The sequence below is a fragment of the Tachyglossus aculeatus genome, chromosome 5, assembly GCF_015852505.1.
Source record: "Tachyglossus aculeatus isolate mTacAcu1 chromosome 5, mTacAcu1.pri, whole genome shotgun sequence".
Classification (NCBI taxonomy): Eukaryota; Metazoa; Chordata; class Mammalia; order Monotremata; family Tachyglossidae; genus Tachyglossus; species Tachyglossus aculeatus.
The window spans coordinates 53,859,710-53,875,348 of NC_052070.1; the positions used below are offsets into that span (position 1 = coordinate 53,859,710).

Consider the following 15,639-nt stretch of genomic DNA (forward strand, 5'->3'; position numbering starts at 1 on the left):
TTTTTTTTGGAAAAGGAGCCTTTCAAAGTTTAGGATCCTGCTGTGGTTGTGGAGTGAGTTAAAGAGTCAATCAGTGGTATTTATTGAGTGCTTGTGTAGGGAGCACTTTACTAAATACCAGGGAGAGGGCAATATGACAGAGTTGGTAGATGTTCCCTGCCCACAATTAGCTTGCTGTCTAGAGGGTGGGGCATAGATTTTTTTTATCACATGGTTTAGTGAATAATCAATCAGTGCTGTAGTGAATTTTATCCCATTCCCTGTGTATAAGAAGTTCTGCCGTGTGAAAACCTGTTTGCTCTCTGTTTGTCTGACACTTTGGGCTTTTTTCCTTATCCAGAAGTCCAAAACCTAAGGCATTTTAAGCTGAAAGCACTACAGGTACAAGAGTTAAAAACAAAGTCTGATTCCTGAGAGCCAAGTGAAGCTGCTTGTTTCTTAAACTCTTCATTTAAAAAAAAAATTCTTCTGTTCTTGTAGGATGTCTTGGGAGCAGCCTGCAAGTTTAGGCAAATTTCGTTTTGACCAGCTGGAAGCCTGGAAACAACTCAGACGATTTTCACTTGAGGGAGGGCGCACAGCATCTCAAACAGCAGGTTGGCTGCTAAGAGCGCTGTGTTTCCTGCAAAGACAGACAATCCGCTGTGAATAAATACACTGAATACCAAGTAGCTCCTAGTTGACGCTGTTCCTTTCAGCTGAGCTTAGCTTTCCATAATGGGCAGTCATTTTCCCAGGGATCTTCCTGACTGATCTTCTGACTGCTGGAAACCTCACTTCCCAAGAGACTGTCTCCTTCAATCATTCAGTCAATCAGCAATAATTATTGGGTTACTCACTGTGTGCAGAGCACTGTACTAAGCCCTTGGGAGAATACAATATAGCAAAGTTGGTAGACTCTACCCATCTTCCCCTCTAGACTGTAAGCTCCTTTGGGCAGGGAATGTGTCTCCCAACTCTGTCTTATACTCTCCCAAGTGCTTAGTACAGTGTTCTGCAAAGAGTAAGTGCTCAATAAGTACAGTTGATGGGTTGAAGGAGCTTTAAGCATTCATTCTATGAAAGTATTCTGAAACTCAGTCCCAGTTCTCCCTTCCCTTTAACAGGGGTTTCTCCTAAGGGAAAATTGAAAAATCATTGTGTTAAATGAGTTTCTTGCACGATATCATTGTTATTACTATTAACTTTAAATTTAGCACGGCCCAACCCAAATTAGGCTTTTAATGTTGGAATCAAGGAGTCTATAGTTGCTGTGAGAGTCTGCCCTTCGGTTGTAAATTGGATAGCTGCTTTAGCAGATTCCTTTTAAGTGTTAGTTTAACCGTGAAAATGATTTGCCCACAGAATGATCCCAGAATAAAGATGCAACCCCCAAGTAAGGCATTAAAAGTTCATTGAAAAAAGAGCATGTAAAAAGGACCACTAAGTTCCCAGCAGGCAAACCTGTCTTCTTATTCCTCTACTGTGTGGAGGAAAGATTAATGCTACCTATTTACTTCCCAGGGGGGCTGTAAGGTGCAAAGTTTTAACCTTATTTTCTAACTGGAGGAAAGGGCTAGTTTGTTCATTCATTTAATCATACTTATTGAGTGCTTACTGTGTGCAAAGTACTGAACTAAGCACTTGGGAGAGTACAATATAACTGACACATTTCTGCCCACAATGAGTGTTCTCTGATTTTAATGAGCATTTTAATGAGAAAAGCAGCGTGGCTCAGTGGAAAGAGCGCGGGCTTTGGAGTCAGAGGTCATGGGTTCGAATCCCGGCTCTGTCATATGTCTGTTGTGTGACCTCGGGCAAGTCACTTAACTTCTCTGAACCTCAGTTACCTCATCTGTAAAATGGGGATTAAGACTGTGAGCCCCACGTGGGACAACTTAATCACCTTGTATCCCCCCAGCGCTTAGAACAGTGCTTTGCACATAGTAAGCGCTTTGAGGGCCTTCCCAGACTGAGCCCCTTCCTTCCTCTCCCCCTCGTCCCCTTCTCCATCCCCCCCATCTTACCTCCTTCCCTTCCCCACAGCACCTGTATATATGTATATATGTTTGTACATATTTATTACTCTATTTTACCTGTACATATCTATTCTATTTATTTTATTTTGTTAGTATGTTTGGTTTTGTTCTCTGTCTCCCCCTTTTAGACTGTGAGCCCACTGTTGGGTAGGGACTGTCTCTATATGTTGCCAACTTGTACTTCCCAAGTGCTTAGTACAGTGCTCTGCACACAGTAAGCGCTCAATAAATACGATTGATTGATTGATTTCTAGTAACCGAACCAAGTGATGACCATTTAGGTCAGCTGTTCCCCAAGAGTAACTACTCTTCCTGACTCACCAGAGCTATCGTACATTGGTGCAACTTCAACAAGGTCACATCCAACTATGTTCAGCCCTTGACATCCACGGATGATCTCCAAAGCCTAGGAGAGAGAAAAAGGTCAGTTGCCTCAATTCCCTTTTCCCAGATCCAATAAGGTTCTTTATATTGCAGCCATAATCAAGAATTGCCTGTCGTTTTCCACCTCCCTACCACCTGAGAAGACTCAACTGCTAAGCTTTTTAAATTTCCTTTTGGACTGTTGTCATAGTTAAAATTGAATAAGTCTCTACCAAAGTCCCCTTTGAATGATGTAGCTAAGCTGAGGGAAGAGAGGTGTTGAGGTGAGTTTTTTGGTTTGTTTTTCCTTACCTGACTGGGTGTGAGACCTGCAATCTCAGGTGTCCCAGTGCCCGGAGCATAGGCAGGATCCAGGGAATCTATATCAAAGCTGATGTAAATGGGTTTGTTCCCCAACTGTTTCCTGACTTCTCCCATCAGCGGGACCAATGACTTGAGCCAGCAATCTTCAGCCAGGACAACCCGGAAACCCTAATAGTGTCAAAGTGAGAGAAAACTGGTGTGACTGTAATTCTTCTTTGTGGAATCAATCAATGGTATCTACTTTTACTTTTACTTTTTTACTGTCAAGAGAATAACAACAACAATAATAATAATATTAATAATAATAATGGTGTTTACTTTTTGCAGAGGACTGTACTAAGTGTTTGGGAGAATAGAATACAACCGGGTTGGTACGTTCCCTGCCCACAGCGAGCTTACAGTCTAGAGGGGAAAGACATTAATATAAATAAGTAATTTAGAGATATAATAATAATAATAATAATGGCATTTATTAAGCGCTTACTATGTGCAAAGCACTGTTCTAAGCGCTTGGGGGATACAAGGTCGTGAGGTTGTCCCACGTGGGGCTCACAGTCTTCATCCCCATTTTACAGATGAGGGAACTGAGGCCCAGAGAAGTGAAGTGACTTGCCCAAAGTCACACAGCTGACAAGTGGCGGAGCCGGGATTTGAACCCATGACCTCTGACTCCAAAGCCCGGGCTCTTTTCCACTGAGCCACGCTGCTTCTCCAGCAGCAGATATGTACCTAAGTGCTGTGGGGTGCATATCAGATGCGTGGTTAGTGGAAAGAGCCCGGGCTTAGGAGCCAGGGGTCATAGGTTCTAATTACGGCTTTGCTGCTTGTGAGCTGTGTGACCTTGGGCAAGTCATTTAACTTCTCTGTGCCTCGGTTCCCTCATCTGTAAAATGGGGATTGACGGTGAGCCCCACGTGGGACAACCTGATTACCTTGTATCTGCCCCAGTGCTTAGAACAGTGCTTGACACATAGTAAGCTCTTAACAAATACTAAGTATTATTATTATTATTATGCCCAAAGGGCACAAATCCCAGTGCATAGATGAGACAGAAGGTAAAGGGAGAGGCAGCTGGGGAATAGAGAGCTTAATCGGGGAAGCCCTCTTGGAAGAGATGGTCTCTGTAATTGTCTCAGAGAAGCAGCATGGCCTAATTCATTCAATCATATTTATTGAGTGCTTGCTGTGTGCAGAGCACTGTACTAAGCTCCCCCTCGTCCCCCTCTCCATCCCCCCCATCTTACCTCCTTCCCTTCCCCACAGCACCTGTATATATGTATATATGTTTGTACATATTTATTACTCTATTTATTTTACTTGTACATTATCTAGTCTATTTATTTTATTTTGTTAATATGTTTGGTTTTGTTCTCTGTCTCCCCCTTTTAGACTGTGAGCCCACTGTTGGGTAGGGACTGTCTCTATATGTTGCCAATTTGTACTTCCCAAGCGCTTAGTACAGTGCTCTGCACATAGTAAGCACTCAATAAATACGATTGATGATGATGATGATGATGGATAGAGCATGGGCCTGGGAATCAGAAAGACCGAATCCCGGCTCTGCCACCTGTCTGCTGTGTGACCTTGGGGCAAGCCCCTTAACTTCTCTGTGCCTCAGCTGCCTCATCTGTAAAATGGAGATTAAAACCACAAGCCCCATGTGCGACAGGGACTGCATCCAACCTGACAACCTTATATCTACTTCAATCAATCAATCATATTTATTGAGCGCTTACTGTGTGCAGAGCACTGTACTAAGCGCTTGGGAAGTACAAGTTGGTAACATATAGAGACAGTCTCTACCCAACAGTGGGCTCACAGCACATAGCAAGTGCTTAACAAATATTATTATTATTATTGTTGTTGTTATTCTCTTGACAGCGGGGACCCTGAAGGGAATGTCAAGTGACCCTGAATTGCAGAAGGGTGGGTGGACATTTTTCCTTTCAGTTTTGGAGGCGATGAAGCAGGTCCATAAGAGAAAGACCCAGATGACCTCCTACTGTTAGAAGAAGAACTGAGCCATGCTTCAGCCATGCTTTTTAGACTGTGAGCCCACTGTTGGGTAGGGACTGTCTCTATATGTTGCCAACTTGTACTTCCCAAGCGCTTAGTACAGTGCTCTGCACACAGTAAGCGCTCAATAAATACAATTGATTGATTGATTCCTCAAAGGCCTAGTGGACAGCCTTCTGCCATTGGCCAAGCAGCTTAGCCAAGACTGGACTCGGTGATTTTAGCTTGGTCTTGTGTTATACTCTTTGTGGTTGGTAAACCACCAGCGCTTAGAACAGTGCTTTGCACATAGTAAGCGCTTAATAAATGCCATTATTATTATTATTATTCAATCAGACTCTGGAATTTATGACCTCCAGCTTCAGTTCCTCAGATTCCTTCCCAATATTACTGAACAAATCCAAAGAATGACTTCATATTAATGTCTGTCTCCCCTTCTAAACTGTAAGCTTGGTGTGGGCAAGAAACTTGTTTACCAAGTCTGTAGTGTACTCTCCCGAGCACTTAGTACAGTGTTCCACACACAGTAAGTGTTCAGCAGCGTGGCTCAGTGGAAAGAGCCCGGGCTTTGGAGTCAGAGGTCATGGGTTCAAATCCCGGCTCCTCCACTTGTCAGCTGTGTGACTTTGGGCAAGTCACAACTTCTTTGTGCCTCAGTTACCTCATCTGTAAAATGGGGATTAAGACTGTGAGCCTTGCGTGGGACAACCTGATCACCTTGTAACCTCTCCAGCGCTTAGAACAGTGCTTTGCAAATAGTAAGCGCTTAATAAATGCCATCATTATTATTATTATCGATGATGATGGTGACTATTTGGAGTTGGAGGTTTTTTTATGCTTGATTCTAGACTGTGAGCCCGTTGTTGAGTACGGATTGTCTCTATCTGTTGCTGAACTGTACTTTCCAAGTGCTTAATACAGTGTTCTGCACACAGTAAGCACTCAATAACTACAATTGAATGAATATGTGCCAGGCATTGTACAAAGCACTGGGGTAGATAAAAGATAATCAGGTTGGACACAGCCCTAGTCCCACATGGGGCTCATAGTCTTCATCCCCATTTTATCGATGAGGTAACTGAGGCACAGAGAAGTGAAGTGACTTGCCACTTGACAAGTGGCAGAGGCAAGATTAGAACCCAGGTTCTTCTGACTCCCAGGCACGTGCTGGATTCACTAGGCCATGCTGCTTCTTCCTCAAAGTAGCCCACCTCATTCCTGAGAGCTGCCGTTTAAGAGCCATTTTTCTTCTACCTGTGGCCACTGTTCCAAAACAGTAATAATAATAACTGTGGTATTTAAGTGCTTACTATGTGCCAGGCACTGTACTAAGCGCTGGGGTGGCTACAAGCTAATTGGGTTGGACACAGTCTCTGTCCCAGGTGGGCTCACAGTCTCAATCCCCATTTTACAGATGAGGTAACTGAGGCACAGAGAAGTGAAGTGACTTGCCCAAGGTCACAAGGAGTCCCCCCCACCTCTTGAATAAAGTCAAGAATGAGTTGGGAAGATCCTTTGCCTACTTCCGCCCTCTGATTCCATGATTCTGTTGGCCAAAATAATGAGCCTCTCTTTCTCCCTCGGAACTGAGAACTGAGTTAATACCATTTTATACGGCTAATAGCAATCATTGTGGTATTTGCTAATTGCTTACTATAGGCCAAGCACTCATGGCTTAGTGGAAAGCGCGTGGGCTTGGGAGTCAGAGGATGTGGGTTCTAATCCTGACTCTGCCAATTGTCTGCTGTGTGACCTTGGACAAGCCACTTAATAATACTGGCATTTATTAAGCGCTTACTATGTGCAAAGCACTGTTCTAAGCGCTGACAACTTCTCTGTGCCTCAGTTCCCTCATCAGTAAAATGGAGATTAAGACTGTGAGCCCCTCGTGGGACAACCTGATGACCTTGTATCTACCCCAGTGCTTAGAACAGTGCTTGGCACATAGTAAGCACTTGAGTACCATCATTATTATTATTATTACTTCTGCACTCTAGGATACAGCGTTTAACGAATACCATCATTATTATTATTATTTCTGAGCTGTAGGATAGATGAGTCAAATCAGACACACTTCCTACCCAATACAGGCGTCAGAGTCTCAGGTGGAGGAACAGGTTTGTAATCCCCTTTTCACAGATGAGGGACCAGGCACAGAGAACCCAAGTGACTTGTCCAAAGTTACACAGCAGGCATGGGCCGGAGCTGGGATTAGAACCCAGACTCCCAGTCCTGTGTTCTTTCCACTAGGCCACACTGCTTCTCAAATCGACTGTCAGAGAGGCCCGCTTGGCAGATGTTCTGTGGGAACAGGGAGAGATTCGGGGAGGGTGGGGTCTAATGGCAGGCACCTGGTCTCTGTTGTATTTGTAAGGGTCCACGGTATTGGAAGAACCTCGAATGCCAATCTGCACCACTCGTTTGCAGTCCAGGATTCCTTCATCCACGCACCGGCGAAAGGGAGTCCCGTGGTACAGCTTCTCTCCCAAGGCTTGGTCAGCCGTGTCCGTGTGGGCATCCACGTGCACTATCCCTACTGGCCCGTATCTAATAACGATATTAATAATGGTAGCATTTGGTAAGCGCTTACTATGTGCCAGGCGTTGGAGCTGGGGTGGATACAAACGTAGCAGGTTGGACACGGTTCATGTCCCAAATGGGGCGACCAGTCTTCATCCCCATGTTACAGATGAGATAACTGAGACACGGAAAAGTGAAGTGACTTGCCCAGGGTCACCCGGCAGACAAGTGGCAGAGCCAGAATTAGAACCCGTGCTCTATCCACTAGACCATGCTGCTTCTCTGATAACAGTAGAAGCATTAGTACCATATCTGTATCCTCTCTGGAATCTACTTCACGTGACCACAAACTATCTCATGGCTAACCACCTGAAATTTACCTGGTTTCAACTTGTCCCTAACCAACTTCCGTGCCCTAAACCCTCAGAGGAAAAATACACTATGATCAGAGGAGCAAGTCATCTTCATCCATAGTTATTGAGCACCTACGGTGTGCAGAGCACCGCGCTAGATGTTTGGAGAGGTAAAAGACATGTCCCCACCTGAAGAAACTTATAATTTGATGGGAAAGATCAGCAGGGGCAAATTGAGGAAATGGATGTGGATTTCAATCAATCGTAGTTATTGAGTTTATTGTAATCAATCAATATCGTATTGAGCGCTTACTATGTGCAGAGCACTGTACTAAGCGCTAAGCGGTGTGCTCTGCACACCGTAGGTGCTCAATAACTATGGATGAAGATGACTTGCTCCTCTGATCATAGTGTATTTTTTGCCCTGAGGGTTTAGGGCACGGAAGTTGGTTAGGGACAAGTTGAAACCAGGCAAATTTCAGGCCTACAATGGGTCTCACGGTTGGGGCTCCAATTCCAAGAGTGGCAAAGGCCTAATTTAAATCTCCCATTCACTCGCTTTTTTTTCTGCTCTGCCTTTAAGCCGGTTCAGATGGATCCACAGGACAGGGGCATCTCTGGAAGAGGATCTTTTACTGTAAAATAAAAAGCTCCTACAGAAAGCCCTTCCCCAGTTGACCTTGCTTTTAAGGCCCCCCACCTTTCCTTCGCCTTTGTCGAAGTAACAAAACGTTACAGGTCAAAACGTTGCCCAACTCACTTTTCTGCCACTGCTTGCAGGATGGGGTACGTGATTGTGTGATCTCCACCTACAATCAGAGAGAGACAACCGTGAGTGGCGGGGAACCTCATAACACATACGACAATCGCTGATTGGGGGCCGCTTCAGCTTCTGAGAGTACGAAAGGAGTATCGTCAGCACTAAAGTGAAACTTGACTTTGGAGGTAGAATGGCATTTGCACACCTATTTAGGAAAGGACGTTAGGGCAACAGAGGTGCAAACGAGTCCAGAGAATGTACTTATGCGAGGAACACAAATATTGTCCTCAAAATGTCAGCGGCCTCAAGTGAGCAGGGCTAAGAAATCATTAGGTTGATCCAGCTGTGAGACCAGAAGAGAAAAGGGAGAGCTCAAAATCTTGGTGTAATGAGAGAAAATTCCAGAGATTGTGCTGCCATGGATATTGGCACTGAGCTGAAGGTAGAGGAAAAATGGCACTGCCTGTCAAACCCTTCTTAACACCTGGTTTTGCAGGTCCGTCAGCCGGTTATTTGTATTTCTTGAGCACTTACAGTGTGTAAAGCACTGTGCTAAGTGCTTGGGAGAGTACAACATAACAGTTTAACGGATACATTCCCTGCCCGCAGCAAGCTTACAGTATAGAAGGGGAGACAGGCAATATAAATAAAACTGCAGGGTGCTTAAATTGAAAGAGAGACTCCTTTAGATTAATGGCATATTCTGGCTGTATATTAATTTGGAACGAAGGAGTAACATTTCATTTTGAGTGTGTGGAGGGAGCAGGGGTAAAAATAATAGTAATAATAATTGTGATATTTGTTAAGCACTCATTATGTGCCAAGCACTGTACTTAGATCAGGACCCACATGCAGCTCACAGTCAAAATAGGAGGGAGAACAGGTATTGAATCCCCATTTTGCAGATGAGGGAACTGAGGCACAGAGAAGTCAAATGGTTTGCCCAAGGTCACACAGCAGACAAGTGGCAGAGCCAGATTTGGAACCTAGCTCCTCTGACTTTCAGGACCTTGCCCTTTTTACTAGGCCACGCAGCTTGGATCTTGGTGGGACTGAGGACTGGGGAAGGGGAGGGCACTTCAAAGAGTGTTATTGGTCAGAAAGCCATCATTTTGGGTCTTTTCCACCCTGATTAGAAGCTTTCAGATCTTATCCAAAAACAAGTCTGGAAAGCTTTGGGGATGATCTCTGTCAACCCCATAACACACGTTTTCAAATAAAGAAAAGAATTTCTCCTTTTAATAATAATAATGATGGCATTTATTAGGCGCTTACTATGTGCAAAGCACTGTTCTAAGCGCTGGGGAGGTTACAAGGTGATCAGGTTGTCCCACGGGGGGCTCACAGTCTTCATCCCCATTTTACGGATGAGGTAACTGAGGCACAGAGAAGCGAAGTAACTTGCCTAAAGTCATACAGCTGACAAGTAGGAGAAGCAGCATGGCTCAGTGGAAAGAGCCCGGGCTTTGGAGTCAGAGGTCATGGGTTCGAATCCCGGCTCCACCACAAGTCTGCTGTGTGACCTTGGGCGAGTCACTTAACTTCTCTGAGCCTCAGTTACCTCATCTGTAAAAATGGGGATTAAGACTGTGAGCCCCACGTGGGACAACTTGATCACATTGTATCCCCCCCAGCGCTTAGAACAGTGCTTTGCACATAGTAAGCGCTTAACAAATGCCATCATTATTAAGTAGCGGAGTCAGGATTTGAACCCATGAGCTCTGACTCCAAAGCCCGGGCTCTTTCCACTGAGCCACGCTGCTTCTACAATACCTCTCCTAACAGGAGATTCCCAAGTATGGAAATGAATTAAATCAGAATTCTGTGTGCTCTGCTCCCATTCGCGGTCACTTGACGGGGACTCAAGGATGGCGGAAAGATTCCGGTAAGCTACCGTCACCAAGAATCGCGTTCGCTGCGGTTTCATTACCCAGGGTGAGAGGAATACAGTGGGCCGCTACGATTTTCTGGTAAGCTTCTCGGATCTGCCGACAGCTGTCTTGGAGGTTGTAAAGGTTGACGTTCACATCCCCTAGGTCTGCTACCATGAGGGACTGGAAAGGAAGGGCCCCGGTGCTTGGATTCATCCTCCGCAACATTACTGACTCTTCCCGGATGCGGCGAGGTCCAAACCTGCGAAGGAGAGAACGGACTCAGTTATCTGCTGAAGATGGAAGCAGCATGGCCTAGTATAATAATAATGGTATTTGTTAAGTGCTTACTATGTGCCAAGCACTGTTTTAAGCGCTGGGGGAGATCCCAAGTGATCAGGTTGCCCCACGGAGGGCTCACAATCTTAATCCCCATTTTACAGATGAGGGAACTGAGGCCCAGAGAATCAATCAATCAATCGTATTGAGCGCTTACTGTGTGCAGAGCACTGTACTAAGCGCTTGGGAAGTACAAGTTGGCAACATATAGAGACAGTCCCTACCCAACGGTGGGCTCACAGTCTAAAAAGTGGGCTCACAGTCTAAAAGATGTTTAGTCACTTAACAGAGAAGTTAAGTGACTTGCCCAAGGTCACACAGCAGACAAGTGGTGAAGCCGGGATTAGAACCCACATCCTCTGACTCCCGAGCCCATGCTCTTTCCACTAAGCCAGGGACAGGGTCTGTGTCCCAATAACTCAGCGTTTAATATGGTGCTTGGTATGTAGTAAGCACCTAACAAATACCACAATCACTATTTTATTAGTAGTATTAGTCAATCATTTATTGAGTGCTTATCGTGTGCAGAGCACTGTATACTAAGTGATTGCGAGAGTACAACTAGCTTACAGTTATTATTACTATTAGCATTATTATTAAAGTTATTATTATTACTATCAGCATTATTATTATTACTCTACTCTGCTTAGCAATCTCAATTCATCTGAACTCGGGCTGAATAGCCACAGAACCAAACTCTCCTCCTCCACCCACAGTGGTTCCATATGCAACGCAGAGGGTGCCCGGGGCACTCAAATCCCCACTTGCAGCCTGGTTGACAAGGAGAAAACAAAAAGGAGAAAAGAAAAGAGAAGCGGCTCCCTCCGCTGCCTGATCTGTACTCATCCTACATCCACCTCCTCCCTTTGATATTCATTTTCCAAAATCTACTGCGATGAACTTAAAACCAAAGCTGGTGGAACTCTGATTTTATATGCCGTGTAACTTGCCTTGCCCCTTGAACTAGCAGCGGGTGTCTGCCCTTTGATCACTTCTACAGGGAAGCAGCATGGCTTAGTGAAAAGAATCCGGGCTTGCGAGTCAGAAGGACGCGGGTTCTAATCCCGGCTCCTCCACTTGCCTGCTGTTTGGCCTTGGGCAAGCCGCTTAACTTCTCTGTGCCTCAGTTACCTCACCTGGAAACTGGGGATTAAAACTGTGAGCCCCCCGTGGGGCAACCTGATTACCTTGCATCTACCCCAGCACTTAGAACAATGCTCAGCACATAGTAAGTGCCTAACAAATACCATAATTATTATTCTATAGCAGCTCATAACAATAATAATAATAACGGTATTAAGTGCTTACTATGTGCGAAGCACTGTTCTAAGCATTGGGGGGATACAAGGTGATCAGGTTGTCCCACGTAGGGCTCACAGTCTTCATCCCCATTTTACAGATGAGGGAACTGAGGCCCAGAGAAGTTAAGTGACTTCCCCAAAGTCACACAGCTGACAATTGGCGGAGCTAGGATTTGAACCCCTGACCTCTGACTCCAAAGCCCAGGCTCTTTCCACTGAGCCATGCTGCTTCTCTAATAACACTAATAATAATACCTGTGGTATTTGTGTTATTTAAGTGTTTACTATGTGCTCTGTATCACTGCTGGGTAGGGACTGTACCTATATGTTACCAACTTGTACTTCCCAAGCGCTTAGTACAGTGCTCTGCACACAGTAAGCACTCAATAAATACGATTGATGATGATGATGATGATGATATGAGATAATTGGTTTGGACACAGTACCTGTACCTACGATGGGCTCGTAGTCAGTCAGCCAATCACATTTATTGAGCGCTTACTGTGTGCAGAGCACTGTATTAACCGCTTAGGAGAGAAGCAGCATGGCCTAGTGGATAGAGCACGGGCCTTGGAGTGAGGAGGTCACGGGTTCCAATCCCAGCTCCACCACTTGTCGACTGTGTGACCTTGGGCAAATCACTTAACTTCCCTGTGCCTCAGTTCCCTCAACTGTAAAATGGGGATTAAGTCTGTGAGCCCCAGGTGGGACAGGAATTGTGTCCAACCCGATTATCTTGTATCTACCACAGCAGCGCCTAGAACAGTGCCTGGCACATAGTAAGCGCATAATAAATACCATAATTTGTTTTTACAATAGAACAATATTACAGACACATTCCCTGCCCTCAGTGAGCTTTCAGTCAAGAGGGAAAAGGTGCATATGGCTCTAAGTAGGAGGGAGAATAGGCATTAATCTCCATATTACAGATGAGGAAACTGAGGCTCAGAGAATGTAAATGATTTGCCAAAGTCACCCAGCAGGCAGGCAGGTGGATTAGAACCCAGGTCCTCTGAGTCCCAGACCCGTGCACTGTCCCCTGGGTCACTTGACTTTCCCGGTCTCTTACCTGGCCCCAGGGCGGTTAGAGGTGCCAATGTCCAGCGGTACGCCCACAAAAGCTGCATCCAGGCCCTCAGGTGAGCTCTGGGTGGGCAGTCTCATCATGGAGCAGATCCCAACGGGCCGGGCCACAAATTCAGAACTGGGAGGCAAGTTAAAGGAGGCGTCTGAGGCCCAGCGACGTGGGGGATGAGCCACCGCGTGACGGCTCTTGAGGAGTCGGGGAGCCGAAGTGGGCAGGAAGCCCGAGTCCAGCCGACTTGGGGCAAATGGAGGTCTGGAATGAGATTTGCTTGAGCTCGGTGGCCACCGGCCTCCCTGCCCAGAGTATAGCCTGGTAAAGCATCCGGCCATAGAGCGGAACTCCCTCGGGAATAAAGGGCCCTGAAACAGCCTGCCGCACTGGGAAGAAAGGAGTCGCTCCATGCTGCCGATCGGGGGCCACAAATCCTTCTTCTGACCCCGAACGGCCAGGCGACAGAGCCCACATCGGCCCCTTTCAGTTTCAAACGCAGAGGCACCGTGGTTTGATCAGTAACTCACCCCCAGTTCAAAGGGCAGAGTAGCCAAATATTTCCAGCTAAGGCTTTATTTTGAAAATTGAAAAGGGAGGGGCTTTAAAGTAAAGAGGCCGGTATTCTGGAGCCAGAAGTGGGAGCGGGTTGGGGTTTCCATCGGGATGGGACCAGTGGTACAAGATAGAAAAGAAAAGGGCAGGGGGCCTCCCAGCCATATTGAGCACAAAGAAAAGGCACACAGAAACTTCTAGAGAAAAGCAGAGATAGGATCAATCAAGGAATTACTGGGATTTACTGAGTGCTTACTGTGTGCAGAGCACTGTAATTGCGCCTATGGAAGACTACAACAGTTGAAAATGGCGATTCACTCCTTCTCCAGCCCAGCCCGCACCCTCCGCTCCTCTGCCGCTCACCTCCTCACTGTACCTCATTCTCACCTGTCCCGCCGTCGACCCCCGGCCCACATCCTTCCCCTGGCCTGGAATGCCCTTCCTCCCTCCACACATCCGCCAAGGTAGCCCTCTTCCTCCCTTCAAAGCGCTACTGAGAGCTCACCTCCTCCAAGAGGCCTTCCCAGACTGAGCCCCCTTTTTCCTCTCCTCCTCACCATTCCCCCTGCCCTACCTCCTTCCCCTCCCCACAGCACTTGTATATATATTTGTACAGATTTATTACTCTATTTTACTTGTACATATTCACTATTCTATTTATTTTGTTAATGATGTGCATTCAGCTTTAATTCTATTTGTTCCGACGACTTTGACACCCGTCTACATGTTTTGTTTTGTTGTCTGTCCCCCCCTTCTAGACTGTGAGCCCGTTGTTGGGTAGGGACCATCTCTATATGTGGCCAACTTGTACTTCCCAAGCGCTTAGTACAGTGCTCTGCACACAGTAAGTGCTCAATAAATATGATTGAATGAATGAATAAGGGAGGGGGGAAGGGGTTTTGATAAGGTGCGAAGGGATGAGGTTGGATGCCCAAGTGGAGGGGGTGGATTTTAGAAGGAGCATGGCATAGTGGATAGAGCACAGGCCTAGAACTCAGAAGGTCATGGGTTCTAATCCCGGCTCCGCCACTTGACTGCTGTGTGACCTTGGGCAAGTCACTTAACTTCCCTATACCTCAATTACCTCATCTGTAAAATGGGGATTAAGACTGTGAGTTCCATGTGGGATAGGGACTGTGTCTAACCTGATTCCTTTGTATCTTCCCCAGTGCTTTGAACAGTCCTTGGCACACAGTAAGAGCTTAACAAATAACATAATCATTATGATTATTTTCAAAGAAGGTAGGAGATCTCTTGAGATACTGCTGGGAAAGATGAGAGAATTGAAGAAGGGGCAGGAGAGGGGAAAGACTGGGAAGGGTCAGGGGAGGTTTTAGGGAGATCGTGCCTGATTTTTTTCAACTTTCTCAATAAAGTAGGTGGCCAGGTCATTAGGGACAAGTGATGGGGAAAGTTGCGGGGGTCTGAAGAAGGAGTTCATTCAGCGTTCATTCATTCAGAGAAACAGCGTGGCTCAGTGGAAAGAGCCCGGGCTTTGGAGTCAGAGGTCATGGGTTCAAATCCCGGCTCCACAAATTGTCAGCTGTGTGACTTTGGGCAATTCACTTAACTTCTCTGTGCCTCAGTTACCTCATCTGTAAAATGGGGATGAAGACTGTGAGCCCCCCGTGGGCCAACCTGATCACCTTGTAACCTCCCCAGCACTTAGAACAGTGCTTTGCACATAGTAAGCACTTAATAAATGCCATCATTATTATTATTATTATTATTCATTAATTCATTCACTCAATCATATTTATTGAGCACTTACTGTGTGCAGAGTACTGTACTTAGCACTTGGAAAGTACAATTCGGCAACACAGGCAATCTCTACCCAACAACGGGCTCACAGTCTACAAAGGGGGGACAACAGACAACAAAACAAAACAAATAAACAGCCATCAATAGCATCAATATAAATAAATAGAATTATAGATATACATACATCATTAATAAAATAAATAGAATAATAAGTATGTACATATATGCATAAGTGCTGTGGAGTGGGGAGGGGGGTAGAGCTGAAGGAGGGAGTAGGAGTGATGGGGAGGGGAGGAGGAGCAGAGGAAAAGGGGGGATCAGTCTGGGAAGGCCTCTTGGAGGAGGTGAGTTTTCAGGAGGGCTTTGAAGGGAGGAACTGTGCT

At 45.9% G+C, this 15,639-nt stretch overlaps 1 protein-coding gene across 1 annotated transcript; it reads right to left on the reverse strand.

Moving 5' to 3' along the window:
- AGMAT (agmatinase) lies at positions 1 to 13,353 on the reverse strand. Its single transcript, XM_038746165.1, has 7 exons — positions 12,935 to 13,353; positions 10,285 to 10,487; positions 8,355 to 8,403; positions 7,073 to 7,268; positions 2,694 to 2,873; positions 2,340 to 2,424; positions 1 to 622 (listed from the first exon to the last, which is right to left on the reverse strand). Exons 1-7 carry the CDS (start codon positions 13,351 to 13,353, stop codon positions 549 to 551), a joined length of 1,206 nt encoding a protein of 401 aa, XP_038602093.1. The 3' UTR covers positions 1 to 548.
- Between the last annotated feature and the right edge of the window lie 2,286 nt (positions 13,354 to 15,639).